Raw genomic sequence first — 15,955 nt, 5'->3', positions numbered from 1 at the left:
AACCCCAAATCTAAACCATTCAAAAGCATTTTAGATATCTTGCTTGGGCTAAAAGACCCTTTAAAGAGTCAAAACTAGACTCTTCAGCTGTACTAATCAGACATAAGGCCAGGTGTTGTCCTTGTCTTATTACTCACCAGTAGCACTGGAGGGAGACCAGTTAGGTCTAATGGGCTTCTGTACAATCTGCTAGCATCACACCACAGGTGATCCCAGCCCTAAGCCCTTTCTTCCCCACAATGGATGCCTACCTCACAGACAGTGCAGTGCCATCGGGTTTCCACGTGGTGCTTGCACTCGTTGCAGGTGTAGACAAAGCGATCCTGGCTCTGGGTGTGCAGCTCCACCAGCATGCACATGGTTGACCACTGGGCTCTTCGGAGTGAAGAGAACTCCAGGTGCTTGTCCCTTGCAAGGGTAAGAAAAGCATCCCGACCATCCATTAGATCACAGGGGATGAGAGGGTCAGGATCAACGATGGGAGGCAGGGAGTTGGCTGCAGGGCCAGCGATAAGACGGATCACAAAAAAGACCTGAAAAAGACAATCTCATTCAGACTCTGGAACTAGAGAAGCAGATGCTGGTGGATCAATAGTGGGCAGCTGGATGGTTGGACACCACTCAAACCAGAGAATTGAGTTTGTTTTACAAGGTAACACCACAATGAGACTAGATGATATCAACGCCTACATCCCCTTCTGCTTCACACATCTCTGGTCTGTAGTTTGAGACCGACTAGGATAGACCTAAAATTCACAACTTACCTTTTCTATTTCATTAATTCCTTCAACTTAAGAATGGTTTAGAGTACAGGTACAGCACAGGCACCATGCACATTTTCCTCCAGGCTGTCTGTTTTAAGATGTAATCCATATATACAGACTTCATCACAAGGAAACAAATCAGACAATTCCAAACTGAGGGTCAGTCTGCAAAACAACTGGCCTGGACTCTTCAAGAAAATGCCCATGTCATGAAAGCAAAGGCTGGAAACTTTGGCAGCATGAGACTAGACAATAGATGCTGGCACTGTCCTGAGTTTATGTTTCCCCACTGTGAAAACTGTATAGTGATTGTGCAAAGAATACCCTCTTATTTTAAAAAGTTCCTACTTAAATAGGGATAGAGACAGAGATAAATAAAATACAGCAATGTTATCAATTGGTGAATCTAACCAAAGGGTACAGTGATACAACTTTTCTATAGGTTTGTAATTTCAAAATAAAAAGTTGGCAGTGTAAGGATAAAAACAGTTTCCCTAATCCCTGCTACTGATACCAAGGCAGCAAAATTCCTGTTCATAAAAGTTTGAAAACATAACCATTATTTCCCATAACCATTAGTGTAAAGACTGTAACAGGAAGACTGTATCATATATGTATTTGAGAATAATTTGCATACATCTATAAACTCCTTATTAAACTACTAAAATGCAGTACACCATCTTAAGAAACCAGGAACTGAGCAACTGCTGTGAATCAACTATATTCTAATATTTTTTCAGAGACAGAAACTGCATTAACTGGCAGCAACACTTGCATAAAAGATTTTAAAATAAGATACATTTCTAGAAAAACAAAATGCGGAGAGCACCACTGAGCAGATACACATATCAACTGATAGAATAAGTCAAAATCATGGGGTGGTAGGGGTTGTGTCATATGTGTCTGACCTTGTAATACTGGGGTTGCTTGTGGCTTAAAGCACTGAATCTAACTAGTGGGGAACGCCCATTCAAAATCAGGACTACAGGAAATCCTTATTGCATGGCTGAACCAGGAAAAGCTCTCCTTATCTACAGTACCTCTTCCAATGACAACTATCTTGGTCAATTACACCCTCTGCTGGTCACCATATAGCTAAGTCAGTACCTGAATTTATACCCTAAATCAACAACCTTAAATTCTGCCTCCTAACAAGTGAGCACTACTCACCCACTTCTCTTCAGATTGAACAGTCATAGAATGCATCCACTATTCAAAGTCAAATCTATTATAAGATACTCTAAGGGCCTTAGCCAATTGCCCCGCTGTGCTAGAATTTTTGGCTCTAAATATTGCTTAAAATAGATAATAACTACCAATTGTTAATAACTATTACCTGAGTATGGCACCTACTAGAACTCTGGAATCCTTCCATTTCAATAGTGATCGTGAAGTAACGGTATTAGGCGTCTATTATTTCAGGCTTCCCTGCTAGCGTTAATTTGCCAGATTAAAAAAAAAAGGGTGGGGGTGGGGGTAGGTAGGTAGGGTGGTATTGTGAAGTAAGGGAAATGATGCGTGGAAAATAGGTCAAGCACTATTATAATAAGTGCCTTTCTAAAGAAGGGTTCTGTATAACTATCTCTCTCCCAAAGAGACTGCTTAACTAATCTGGCTGTAATCCCATACCCAAAATCAAGCCTTCAGTTCCCTCTTCATATAACAGCCACTTCATATAAGAATTTAATTATGGTTATATCTGTACATAGATAAAGAACAGACAGAAAAACTGAGAAGAATTTAGTGTTCCACTTTTAATCCACTTTCAAGAAAGCTTATACATTTCATTTTCCAGTGTTATATGAGAGCCAAACTGGACTGGCCAATGGAGTATTAAGGACCTTGGTTTAACAACAAGCTAATCTCCTGAACAACAGGTTACAAACTATGATATTTATATTTTTAAATTATAAACCATAATCCAGCATATCTTGGCGATTTATATCACAGCTACATATCAAAGAGAGCTTAATTTTTCTTGTTTTTGCCATTCTCTTTTCTGCCTTCTTATCCTTCAAATGATTTCATCCTTCTGAATTTCAAATGGTCTGGTGCTTGCCTCATAAATGACAACCAGGATGGACAGAAATCTTGCTATTTCCCCCTTCCCCCACCTTCTTGGTGGCTGCATTGTACTTACCTCTTTATGTTTCTCCATGGTGGCATAGAGTTTCTGCGAGAGGTCGTTGGACACATTGGGCATGCCAGGCTTCTTTTTGTTGCCCCTGCTTAGGCTGCTCTTGTTTTTGCTGGTTTTCTTATTATTCTTCTTTTTGGCATTTTTGCTGTCTCCCTTTGTCACCTGCAGGATAGCACAAAGAAAAGGTTAAGTTTTCATTAAAAAACTATTTGGAAACAGTGCTGAAGGTGAAAAGACTTTTCTTTGAATCTAAACAATATGATCTTATACCTTTCACTAGCTGTTCTATTCACTTGCCTTCCTCTCCATTTTAAGATATTACTTCCAATAAGATCTCCACTGAGGGAATGACAGCCTTCCTTTGGTCTATTCTGATGATCAATCCAGATTTAGCGCTAAGGTCAAGGTGCTGGGTAGCAAAGAGGGGGGAGGAGCTGGGGAGCCAGGAGACCTTGAAATGTTTAAAGTACAAGGGGGGGGGGGGCAATAAATGACCAAGAGATCCTGTGCTTCAGATAGGGCAAAGTTTGGCTTATTTTTCACATGACTAACAGTTTTTACATTTATAAAGGGTGAAGACACACACGCACACACACACACACAAAAAAAGCAAACAAAACAGAAGGAATATGCCAGAGTAGTAAACTAGTTTGAGAAAGGTCATTTTTAACTGTTTTTCTACTGTTTCCTTCCTTCTTACATATCAACTTCTCTTTTATCAGTTTATATTATCAAAAGGGGTCTGAGGTTAAAAAGGCTTAAAACCACTGAAATAGAACTTAAAAATATATCTGAGCCAACATTCTAGCGCAATTTAAAGAGTTCTTTCAAGCCTGAAAGCTTTAAGCAAAGCTTAATTAATTAAGCTCACTTCAGGATCATTCCTGAGAATCTAGGTAGCATCTGAAAGGAAAACACAATGCCCTTACATCTGTGCTTTCATTGCTGGTGTTTTCTTCTCGCTTTCTCTCTTCCTCTTCCTGTTCCAGTTCTTTAATGCTCTCTTCCAGCACGTTGGGCCAGAAATCACCCTCAAAGTAAGGCAATTCCTTAGCACTTGTTAATCGATCTTCGGTAGCTTGTTTAAAAATATCCTATAAAAATATCCACATACAAATAGGAATTTCTATGCTCATACAGAAGCAGTCACAGCTAACTGAGCACACAAGAAACATAAAGGATCCATCCACCTTGCACCCATCCTTGGAATTTCAGCAGCACTGAGATTGGCTCAAAATAAGATTTAACAGTATGATCTGAAGGGAAAATATTTGGGAAAATTTCCACTGGATGGTTTCTTCCCCATGAATGAAAACAGATGAGAAATTTAGTAGTTTACACTCATATTTTAGTCTATTTTATGAATTTTAAGAATAACATGATTATGAATACACTTTTAATTCTCATCTTTAAAACATTTTTGTTGATCTACAACTCTCCAAAAGCCTAGTTTTTCTTACTTCCAAAGATTTCAAATATACAGAAAAGTAAAGAGAAGAGAATATTGAACACTGATAAATTGAATTGACTGATTTTGCCATATATACTATACCTTAAAAATAATTTGGGCAAAATAAAAATACGTTAACAATTAGCATAATTGTACAAATTAAAGTTATAACAAATAAGGACTTTTTTTTTTTTTTACAATTTTTATAAAATATAGAGCAGCAAGATTAGTAAATTTCCAATATTATCACTTTATTTTCACATTCCAACTGACCTTGTAGTCATGGACAATACGCTCTGACACAGCCTTGTCAAGCATCTTTTTGTACCACTCTTGTAGTCGCTTGGGTTTGGGTATCTTCTGGTCAGGAGGATGGCAATGGAAAATATAGTCATCTCCTTCACTTGGAGGACATGCCCAAATATGCCCTGTTGTATACCTAACAAGACAGAGAAAAAGAACATAACAAGGGAAAAAGATTATCCATTGTGAAAAGAATGCTATTACATTTTAAACCACAAGGTGGAGCCAATGTAGAAAACTATGATTTTTCCCAAGGTAACACAAAAGTGTGAAACCCAGTATTAGGTCAAAATTCTTATACCAGAACTAGGCATACTCTGTAGCACCAATAATAGATCTCACAGTGGCTATTTCTTTTGTGGTCCATCAGAGGATGTTATGAATTTCAGCTGTTAAGATGAGATGACTTAACTCTGGATCCCAAAATCCCAAATTTGCATCTTAAGACCAAATGAAAGCTACAATGGAAAGGAAAATGGATCCATTCCAACAAAACAGCTAAATGAAATGCAAATCCTTAAGAGGAATAACCTGCAAGGAAAACTGACAGATATTTTCAGGATACTACAAATCTGATCATATATACCTTAAAGGTAAGGAACCAACCTTAATATTTTTCCTATCTTGAAAGCTTGGTATGTTTTTGGGTCTCAGTATCAGTTGTAAAAAGATCAAATGCAGTTTTCTGAGAGCTTGATATGCTTTTGGGTCTCAATATGCCAGGTGTAAAAAGATTAAATGTAGTTTAAGGACCTGGCTTCAAATAAGTAACAAACCAGCTTACAAATCAAACTATACCCAGAGCTTAACTGAACAAATGAATGGCTTTTAAAAACAGCTTTCATTATCAATATTACTTACCCTAATTTCTTGACATATTCCAAATATCCAATTAGAATTTCATGATAGACTGCTGTCCTCAAACATTTAGGACGGAAGAAATGAACACTATCGAGATAAGATATATATACTCTCCTATACCAAATAGGGGAGAAAAAAACCAAGTCACATGAGTTCATTTTTATGTGGCTAAAAACAAAATCCCTTCTCTTCTGTGCTCTTTGGTCACCTTATTTGTAATAACACATGATACCATTAGCTGTAAAAGACTAGATTATGAACTCTAGAGAAGTTTAAGTCTATTCCTTTGTTACATTTTCAGCACCTGGAAATGCCAATACCTGGTAATGTCAGTACTGATTGATTCAAAGGTATTCTTCATTCTAGTCATATACTATTTTGGAGTCCAGGGATTCAAAACCATACCCTAGCTTATTTGTATGATATTCTTTTATACACCTCCCAAGAAGGTATTTAACACACATGGATTTAAGCTAATTTTCTGAAAAGCAGCATGTTATTTTCCCATTTCTAATTCCAGGCTGCTATTTATATTCCTTAGTACTACAACCACAAAAGAGCAATACCAAGCACCTTTTTTTTCTTCTGTTCAGACATCAATACTACTGATATATTTACCACATGGACAGTTGGCATTTTTTTTTTTTTTACATGGGCAGGCACCAGGAATCGAACCCGGGTCCTCTGGCACTGCAGAGGACCTGCCTGCTGAGCTACCGTGGCCCACCCGATAGTTGGCATTTTGTAGTTCCAAACAAAGCACACCAAACACTTCCTTGCCCATTATGTTTTCTCACGTATTACAACTTGATTAAATTCTAAATTTCAAGTCATACCTCTGATTGGGTGGAGGGCAGTCAGAACCATACTCTTGAACATGCATGCCAAAGAAGCATAAGTCTACACCGTCAATCTCTTCAAAGGCAAAGAGGGCTTTGGTTCGATATGGGAAGGATTCTGCCATTTCTCCACTATCTACAAACCTGGATGATTCAGATTGAAGGAAAAACCAAAATATACCTCATTTCAGACTGGAAATCATCAACTGTGTATGAGTGCATATACTCTCCTATACCAAATGGGGGAGGAGAAAGGGAAAATTACTAGATACCTTGCTTTCATGCCTGGTTTGACTTCCACAGTTTTATCAGAAGCATGAACTACTCGAACAGTGACCTCTCCTGATTCAGGGTGATTCTGTCGCCTCAGAAAGTCATTCACACGATTTTCCAGAAAGGTACCAAGCCTGGTAGATGGCAACCCTAGGAATGTAAAAATTTAGTTCAGCATTTACCAAGGTGCAGATTTAATACAGTCAGTTTTAAGGTTCAATCTCAAAACTCAGTTCTGCTTTTCTCAATAATAGGAAAACCTGTTGGATTTTAAGGCAGTGAATACTTTCTATCAAAAGATTAAAAAAAAAAAAGGTAGAAACATCCAAAACATAAGCACCTTGCATAGATTCTAATAATATTTGTAAACAACAAATGATGGTAATGTAGAAACATTACAGGAATCAGAGCAATCTATAAGTCAGCAAAATACTGCAAAAGCGTTTACAAAATGAATTAAACTAAATACTATAATGAAATTATTAATATCAATTACTTATATAGTAAAAGTTCTGCACACTCCCACCCCCAAATTTAAAAGATCACATAAGATTTTAAAGATAGCCTCTACTAATATAGGGAAAAAACTGAGGGGGGGTCACTCATGGAATGGCACTTCTGGACAAACCTTTTCACATCCAGCCCCACTAGGAAGTGCTCTAAATAAGAAAAAAATGTAGGAACAAGAAAAACATCTTTCAATCTTATAAATCTTATAGGATTTGGAAATTTTTCCTTTTCTTAGACCAAAAAATTTAAATTACAACAAACTAATTCATTTTGGGTGGTTTCTTCTTAGCCATGTCTCAGTGAAGTTTTACATATAAGAATGAAACTTACTTTTAGCAGAAAACTTATTTTCTTTCCTAGCACGTCCAGTTTTCTTTAAACAGCCATCACAGATAAATCTAAAATGTAAACCAAGAGTAAGGACTTTAATTGAGAGAAACATTTAAAGTAATGGATAAAACTAAAGCTATCTTCTGAATAAAGTTAAAATTCAAAAGATAACCTAGGAGAAATACTTCTAAAGATTTAACAAAGTGTTAATACAACCAATATACAAAGAGCTTTTAAAAATTAAAGGGGTCAGTGGCAGAATTCTTGCTTGCTGTGCTGCTGGAGACCCGGGTTTGATTCCCGGAGCCTGTCCATGCAAAAAAGAAAAAATTAAAGGGGAAAAAAGGACAGCCTAATTGAAAGACAGGCAAAGGACATGAAGAAACATGAAAAATAAATGGCTTACATGTGGAAAAATATTAAGAATCAAAAATCACAGCAGGATACTTTGGTTTCATTGAAAACACGTTGGAAAAGTTAAGTGCTGACACACTTGCACATTGGAGGGGAATTTAAATAACATTTTGAAAAAGCAGTACCTATAAATTTAAAATGTATATTCCCTTTGTTCCTGCATTACACAAGGATGTGTACATAAGTAGAATGTCTTGTAAAAACTTGAGAGACCACAAAATGTTCATCAACAAAGTGAATGATGGATTGTGGTACATTATAGAATACTATGTACCTATTAAGATAACAGTAGACATGGATGAATCATGATGTATGACAAGATGCAAAAGTAATTACTGTGGAAAGGTATCTTGGGTAGGTGGGTACAAGTGAGAGAGATGTTCACCCTTATAAACTTCCATATTGTTTACATTTTATAATCATAAATTACTTCTAAGAAAAAGCAAGCTTAATACAAGAATAAAGTAGATTATCTCCAGCCAGCTGAGCCCTCCAAAGTTGCCAGAAGTACCACAAATCTTTAAACATTTTTACCCATACTAACAAGGAGAGCTCTAAAAAAGTCACATTCAAAGAAAGCCATACTGAAAGAAATAGCTACTAAATGTTACCTATAGCAATTTTCCTTAAAAGTATTTTCTGAATACTTGTTAATTAGCCGCCCCCCCCGGGACCCCCCTCATCCCATGATCTCCGAACCAGCATCAATGGTGTGGCGATCCTACCCTACTGAGAGTCATTTGCTATTCCAGCTCCAACCTTCTTTTGGAATGGAGTTGGGATCAGCCCTACTCTTGGAGAGTGAGGAGCAGCCCACGGTAGTACGGTTAAGGGTAACAATGGAAAGAAAATTTACCCATTGCTATTAAAGTTACTGATATGTACACCTTGGGCAAGTATGCAGTAAAAATTCAGAAACAGAATTTGGGGCCTAAGAATCTAGTTCATTAAAGTCTGTATTTATTCATTTAATGTAACTCTGCCTCTCATTGGACGATTATGCTTTGTAACTTAAAGCACTCTCCTTGCCAAAAGGTATTAAAAATAAGACCTTTATCAGGGTAGTCATGGGTCACAGTGTGATGTTTTCTTGGTGTTAGGAATAGTGCCCCCCACCCCATATCTGTATTTTCTTTCCCTACTGCAGTATAAATAGCATTCAAAATAAGGCTAATTTAATTGCATCTAAGACTGTCATACTAGTTTCCAGGTACTAGGGATTTCTTAATGTAGCCAATGATAAATCTTTCAAAAGCATTTTATTTTTCACATATGACAAAAATAATAATAAAAAAATTAAAATGTCTATTTATTATTACATATCAGTCTGGTCATGTATTCATTAAGAAAACTTGTGGAAAAAAGCAAAATTATTTGCCATTAAGGAAAAAAAAGCATATATAATATGTGTACACAGATTAAAATAATGCATACAAAAAAGAAATCTATTTTTATTTTTGGATCCTAGATCATTTAATGTTTTAAAACTCGTTTTTAATTATCTTTTCCCAATCCACTGTTTTTAATAAAATATTACCTTTGAAAATATTAGTCATTTTGCAGAAGGAAAGAACAATATTTATGATACAATCCTACAGAAAATATTGGTATAATCCTCACCCAGAGGGCCAGATGATCTCATGATGAAGTACACAAATCTGATGCATCTTTCTTCCACATTCTGTACATTCAACAAACCTGGAAGTGCAGGAATAATTCTAATAAATAATTTCAAAACTTTAACCAAATCAAAACTTGTATTTTCCGATCTCTGACAATTCAAAAGATGGAGCCCAAGGTGACTCATGCCCAGGGATGTTTTTTATTTTTTAAAAGCTCGTTAGTGTTAGAAGTAGAGAGAATTTCAAAAGCAATTAAATTTGGCTATTAACTATGATAATTTTAAAGGTAATTGTGTAAAGGCAGTGTGAGAAGGAAAAGATCACTGTTGTGATCTTCCAAATGACTGTGACATCCCATCCATTCTCATCTTTAGCAACACCTAGAATATTAGAAAATTTCAGTGCCTCTTATTCTGAAAGGCCTCACTATAAGCTAAGGGATTATATAAACCTCACAGCAGGAGAATACAGGGATTGGTCTGTAAATGCTTATACTTCTATGAAAACACTGAGAATGACAGAGAGAGAGAGAATATATAATATAGCACTGAGTACAGGTAGCTAAGTATTTCACTTGGGTCTGATATATAAAACATCAATGAAATATGAACTAACTGTATGTACGCTATCAGCCCTAATACTTGAATATTCATTTTTTTTTGCACTTCTAGCTATGTAAGAGTCATGTAGATGTATCTTAAGAATATAGATTAGCCAACCCAAACCAAGAGGGAAAGGAAGAAGAAAAATTAAAGTTTACTGAATATTCAGGGAGACTCTAAAACCACTTACAGTTCAGGATCCAGTGTATCATTTTTTCTTTTGGAAAATTGTTCTTTATTTATTGTACTAAGGAGAGAAGAGAAAAACAGTGAGTAAAAGTAATACCAAAAGATTAAAATCTGATCACTCTTCTAACCAAAGGGAGCAAATCTTATGCTACAAATAGATTATTTAAATTCTCTAAGAATATACTAAACAAGTGAATTCTTGGCTCACACAAAATGCATGTTTATCTAAAGGAGTGCTTGTGTTTTTGGAAAGGACTTTATAGGCAATCTATTTCCCCTTATAGGAAACAGAACCTGGGAAGAACTAGAAACAGCTAATTAGCTCTTTTTTCCTTTCCTTTTCTAATCTTGTCGACTACTCCTAGTGTTAGGTATTTGTGCCTTTTTATAGTGTAATGTTCCTAGACTAAGCTACAAAAGATGGTCTTTTAGTGGGAGGTAAACCTTCATATTTAAATATAATAATCTTTTTCAAAAAAGTCTAGTCAAACAGCTTTTTACATCAATAAAACTTCTCAACAGTAAGAATACAAGTTTCAGGTTACTTATAGTTACAAGAAAAAAAAAAAGGTAATTTTGAAAGGCAAAAATTCTGTATTTTATAGCATATATTTAAAAAATTTCCCATGGCCTCCCATCCTGAAATCCAGCATAATATACTGCGTACAGCCTATGTACCAAAAACTAACAGAATCAATTTCATATGGAAGAACGTGACCTTGACAACTATAACTCTTTCTCACAAAAATGAAGCTGTCTCAACATTTTCCTACACAGTTATAGCCTAGAGCTTCATTTCTGGTAATGCCATTTTCTTGAATGGCCTAAGGCCTTGCTACTACTGAAAGTGTGGTCCAAAGACAACCCCAGTAACAAAAGGACCTGGGAGCTTGTTAGAACTTCAGAATCTTAGGCCCAGTGCAGATCTGCTGAATTAGGAGGGGATTTCTATGCTCTGCAAAGTCCGAGGTACACTGCCCTAAGGTTTAGGACACTTGACAGGCCACTCTACTTATGGTACTTTTAAAATAGTAAAAGGCCACTTTTCCAATGGCAAAGTTGACTTTTCTTTCTACATTAGGGAAACTCACACAAGAGCTGACATGCCCTTAGCCAAAGGTCAGAATGTCTCTTAAGGCGCAAGAGTTCCCAGTATCTATCTTCCTAGACCAACATCCAACCCCTACTATACTGTGTTTTACTGAAACAACTTCAAAATCTAATCTGGAAAAATAACCACCTTACCCTGCAGTATTTCCTGTTTTAACAGCAACATGACAATTCTACCATTCCACTTCTATTCTTATGGAACATTCTGAATAGCTCCTGTTTATTCTAGTTTAAACCAGAAAAATATGAACCTGAAGAATATTAGAACTCCAGTAAATAGTTCTTCCTTTCTAGCAAAACAAGCCAAGTTGAAAATATAGTCTTAGTGTTTAAATCTTTAGAAACCAATAGAAATACAATTAGGCAGTTAAACACCATTTGAAAATTTTTCTTGGCAGATTTACCAAATACGAATTTGTGAGATTATAAAAGCCCAACTGAGTCTCTTTCTATTAAGTCATTCTAATGAACTCCTAAACTTCTACAGGCTATTAAATTCAATTCACTATTATGATTTAGAAATTCTGTTAACCTACTTAAGAAAGCTGTGATGGGAGTATTAGTTCAATACTCCTCTTATGCAAAACAGGTAGTAAATGAAGTTCCCTTGCAGTAACCTTCCAATTTTCAGAAGACAAAGTGACTGCTTCCTTATAGAAAAAATCACTTTCATTATATCTAAGATTACTGCCAAATGCTGATGTATTCCCTAGATCTGTGCTGTCAAAAAGAACTTTCTTCAATGATGGAAATGTCATATTTTCTATGTGGCCAACAGCCTAAAATTGGTTGTGCAACTGGGAAAAATTATTATACTTAATTTTAATTAATCTATATTTATACAGCCATATATGGTTAATGGCTATTTTGTTGGAAAGTGAAGACCTCGACCAACTGATTTCTTTCTTAAATGCCTGAGCATGGTCACCTGAATCATCAAAATAACAAAGTTACTTACGTTTGAGGCTGGGAAGGGTCATCCCCCAAAGAAACGCTCTCCCCTTGGATTTCATTGAAACACTTCTCACAGAAATGATACCTGTCGGCAAGAAGGCCATACTGGGGTGAACTGTTCCGTTCACACAACACAGCCCAAGCCAAGCAACGAAGCCACCAATCACAGCAGGCCAAGGAGGGGGACGGGAGCAGAGAGCAGGTCATCAACGGCGACAAGGACATTCAATGATGCAGATTTATGGGCCCCACAGTTTGGGTTTTGATTTGTTTTTTGTTTGTTTTTTGTTTTTTGCAATCAAAGCCAAGTGCAGACAACGACAAGCATGAGGGAGAAAAAAAAAAACACAAAGCAAACGAAGAAATGAGGGATTGCAGGACAACAAAAACATAAAAGCAAGACAGGACAACACAAAGCAGAAAGCCAAGGCAAAGCACAGATTAGCATTAAATATCTCAAATGGGATCACAAGTAGCAAATGATTACAGCAAATAAAAGAGAAAGTTCTATTTAGACCCATACCCTTTTATTTCACTAATTAATGCTACTTGATGCAAATAATAAAAAGAAGAGAGATAAATATCCTAGGGAAGGAAGAATTGCTATTATGACCATTTTGTAACCATAGCAATCCAAACTTCTCCCCACTCAAAAAAAAAAAACAAAAAAAAACAAAAAAAAAAACACAACTCCACCATGGATACAGTAGTATAAAACAATCATTTAAAAACAATGGAGATTGAAAAACACAAAAACTTCCTTTTGATCCAAAGGAAGCCACATAAGTTAAAAAATACTTTTCACTGAAAAACCTACAGCAGCAGTTAATACTAATTGAAGTCACCAACTGACACAGTTTAAAAGGCAAAAGAACAGCAGTGGTGTGTGCAGGTACATGGTCACACGTACCTCATACAAAGATGAACACATGCTGTAGTCTTATGTTAAAATCCAAAACTGGTATAAATTTCAAGATTGTTAACATCAAGGAAAGTCCCATGGCAGTTTACTTGCTTTCTGAGAATAAGATGTTTCTAACAACTTGAGTCCTATTTTATTCTAGGTTTCATTCATTAAGTAAACTACAATATACTACAAAACATTAGGAGTGCACGTAAATTTGTTTAAATAAAACAAAAAGTTTAAGTGACTTTTTCAAAGCTAGAAAAGCACCTGTAGCACACAAGTTCAGCAAAAACATCACCTTAGGCTTGGCATCACAGAAGAAATAATGGGTATTAAGCAACCGGCCTTGCTACTAGTATATCAGAGCCCCAAATACACACTCCAATGCAAGCTATGTCATGGGCTGACTGCTGAAAACAGGAGACAAATCCTGGTTAATGCAGAACAGTGAATGTACTGATTGGCAGAAGAAAATTAGGCATAAATGCCTAGTTTATTAGAACTCTACCATCCACTGTCATAAGTCAGTTTTTGTAGGGAACATTCTGGTGCAGCAGAACTAATTTTGGAATTTCTTCTTTTTACTTGCCTACCAGAGGAATAGTAAACACTCTGGAATCCCTTGTTTTCATACACCTCCAGAAGAGCCACTTAACAAATGGCCATACACAGAGGAAACATTTCCAAAAATATATAAACTGGCTTACTAGTTTTAGTTAAAAGATGTCTAGGTAGTTTTTTCAGAAAAGAGATAGTCGCCAGCAATTTCATGGACAAGCAAAAAGACTAATTATAATCAATTTGACAATCTCAGTTTTGCCTGAGGCTGGCTGAGCTATAGTGTTGATGGAAAGAGAAATCGTACCTGGGATATAATCCCATCTCTGCTATCAATCAGAGTCACTTAACTTTCCAAGGCCTTGGGTTTCCAGAGTTCCTTCTTTATAAAAAAAACCTCAGACATCTGAAACAAGGCTATTTTCTGCTAGAATATTTTGTAATTCTGCAAACAAAGGCAGAAAGCAAAGAACAGAACTTGTGTTATACAGCTGTTTTCAAGCAAGTTGCACATGAACCATGGCTCTATGTGTGCTGGTCCACTCGTAAGTTCTCCCTAGAGATAGGGACACATGGACCACAGGCCACACATGGTCTAGCTTACCTGTTCTGGTAACTGTAGTAAGTGGCATCACGGGGGATTGTGCATAATTGTTTGCCATAGCAACAAAGTGTCTGTGGAGAGAACTCCAACTGCAAAAGAAACCATTTGTTAAATAGCACAGAGGCCTGAAGGGTAAGTTAGAATAGTCACACTGACAAATAAGAAATAGCAGTAAGTGATGTTCATGTTACTTATACTGGACTATTTCAGTTTCACAGAGAATTCACAGAACTGAAACCATCCAAGTTTACTACCACCATGAAGTGGGCTTAGCAGTCACAACCTTCCACACTTACCACAGAATCCAATAGGACAAGTGGAGCTTAATAATGTGAACTGACACGCCTGGAAAAACCCTTCCATGTCAGGCAATGTGCACAGGTTACTATGATAAAGGCCCCTACTCCAGATGAACTTACAATCTGAGGATTCAGTTTATTACACTGGTAGTCAATTCAATTCAGATCTGTGCAAATAACTGACTTTACAGAAAGCTCATGCATATAAACAGATATTACTGGGTCACATGCAAGAAAGCATAAACAATGCATTAAAGACCCTTTCACAGCTAGACAGCTAGAAACAGAACACTCTCTTACCCCAGTCACTATTACCTAGGTACCCTAAAAAAAGTTATAAAGGCAGGTCTGACAGCCATTTCTTACCTTTCTGCCACAACAATACCCAAGGCTTTGCATGACTGGGTCAATTTCTTGTTCAAAGACCTCAGACAGCTTGGAACAGTATTTGTACACTCGTGACGTCTTCCGATTATATAACCATGCATTGTTGAACATAAGCCAAATATCATCCACATATTGCCAGGGCTCCTGATACTGTCCAGTATCTAACTTTCTCTTGATGGTCGACAGATCCATGGGGCTTTTGACAATATCAAAGTAGTCCTAGAAGTACAAATAACACCAAACATTATCAAAGAGTCTTAGAATATTTACGGCAAAGGTCTTATCTTCCTCTTACCACTAATTTTCCGAATAATGTAGAGGCTATGACCTATCTCCACCCCCAAAGAGTTGATTGATGCCCATCACTTCTTTAAATCATTAGTCTACAAAGATAGTGAAGTTGCTCAGTGGGCAGAAAGTGTAAGAAGTGGCCACTGGAGCTACCAGACATTTTCCAAACAGTAGGCTAGTAGTCAGTGCAGCAACTTCATATATTCCACCACGTTACATGTGACATTAGCTTAAAAACCAAAATACAGATCCTCAAAGTTTTAGTAACAGAAGGAACATACTGATGATAAAACTAAGTACAGTGAACTTCAAAGACTTACATAGAAGTAATATAGGGGGAAAAGCTACTAAATGATTTTTGCTCCTGGAAATGTTCTTCTCTGAAGAGTTTTTGCTGCCTTATCCAATACCAACTTCTAAAAAGTCATGTTTAAATTAAACATGAAAGGAGCCTGGTGTGCAAAGATAACTTTTAAAGCATTCCTCTATCCTATCATGATGTACTGCTACTCAAATGATAAAAATAAATGAGGAGTAATATGATCCAG

General features: G+C 36.6%; 1 protein-coding gene and 1 long non-coding RNA gene across 5 annotated transcripts in view; one reads left to right on the top strand and one right to left on the bottom strand.

Annotated features, from left to right (window-relative positions):
- Positions 1-15,955, bottom strand: part of EP300 (EP300 lysine acetyltransferase) — a 76,410-nt gene that overhangs the window by 3,319 nt on the left and 57,136 nt on the right. For 2 of the 3 annotated variants that reach the window (XM_077168958.1, XM_077168961.1), the window contains 13 exons: positions 15,096-15,335; positions 14,431-14,519; positions 12,366-12,476; positions 10,299-10,355; positions 9,505-9,582; positions 7,471-7,538; positions 6,630-6,780; positions 6,355-6,501; positions 5,519-5,632; positions 4,628-4,793; positions 3,834-3,998; positions 2,905-3,066; positions 252-533 (listed from right to left, as the gene is read on the bottom strand). In XM_077168958.1, the coding sequence (XP_077025073.1) occupies positions 252-533; positions 2,905-3,066; positions 3,834-3,998; positions 4,628-4,793; positions 5,519-5,632; positions 6,355-6,501; positions 6,630-6,780; positions 7,471-7,538; positions 9,505-9,582; positions 10,299-10,355; positions 12,366-12,476; positions 14,431-14,519; positions 15,096-15,335 (1,830 nt within the window). The remainder of the gene's footprint in view (positions 1-251; positions 534-2,904; positions 3,067-3,833; positions 3,999-4,627; positions 4,794-5,518; positions 5,633-6,354; positions 6,502-6,629; positions 6,781-7,470; positions 7,539-9,504; positions 9,583-10,298; positions 10,356-12,365; positions 12,477-14,430; positions 14,520-15,095; positions 15,336-15,955) is intronic. The other variant, XM_077168959.1, reaches the window with a different exon arrangement.
- Positions 1-15,955, top strand: part of LOC143691035 (uncharacterized) — a 132,520-nt gene that overhangs the window by 89,599 nt on the left and 26,966 nt on the right. For both annotated transcript variants that reach the window (XR_013179313.1, XR_013179314.1), the window contains exon 3: positions 5,028-5,250. This is a non-coding gene — a long non-coding RNA (uncharacterized LOC143691035). The remainder of the gene's footprint in view (positions 1-5,027; positions 5,251-15,955) is intronic.

Source organism: Tamandua tetradactyla, chromosome 7 (genome assembly GCF_023851605.1).
Source record: "Tamandua tetradactyla isolate mTamTet1 chromosome 7, mTamTet1.pri, whole genome shotgun sequence".
NCBI classification, from domain to species: Eukaryota; Metazoa; Chordata; class Mammalia; order Pilosa; family Myrmecophagidae; genus Tamandua; species Tamandua tetradactyla.
Note: the sequence above shows the minus strand (reverse complement) of the source record. Positions and strands in the feature narration are given on the sequence as shown.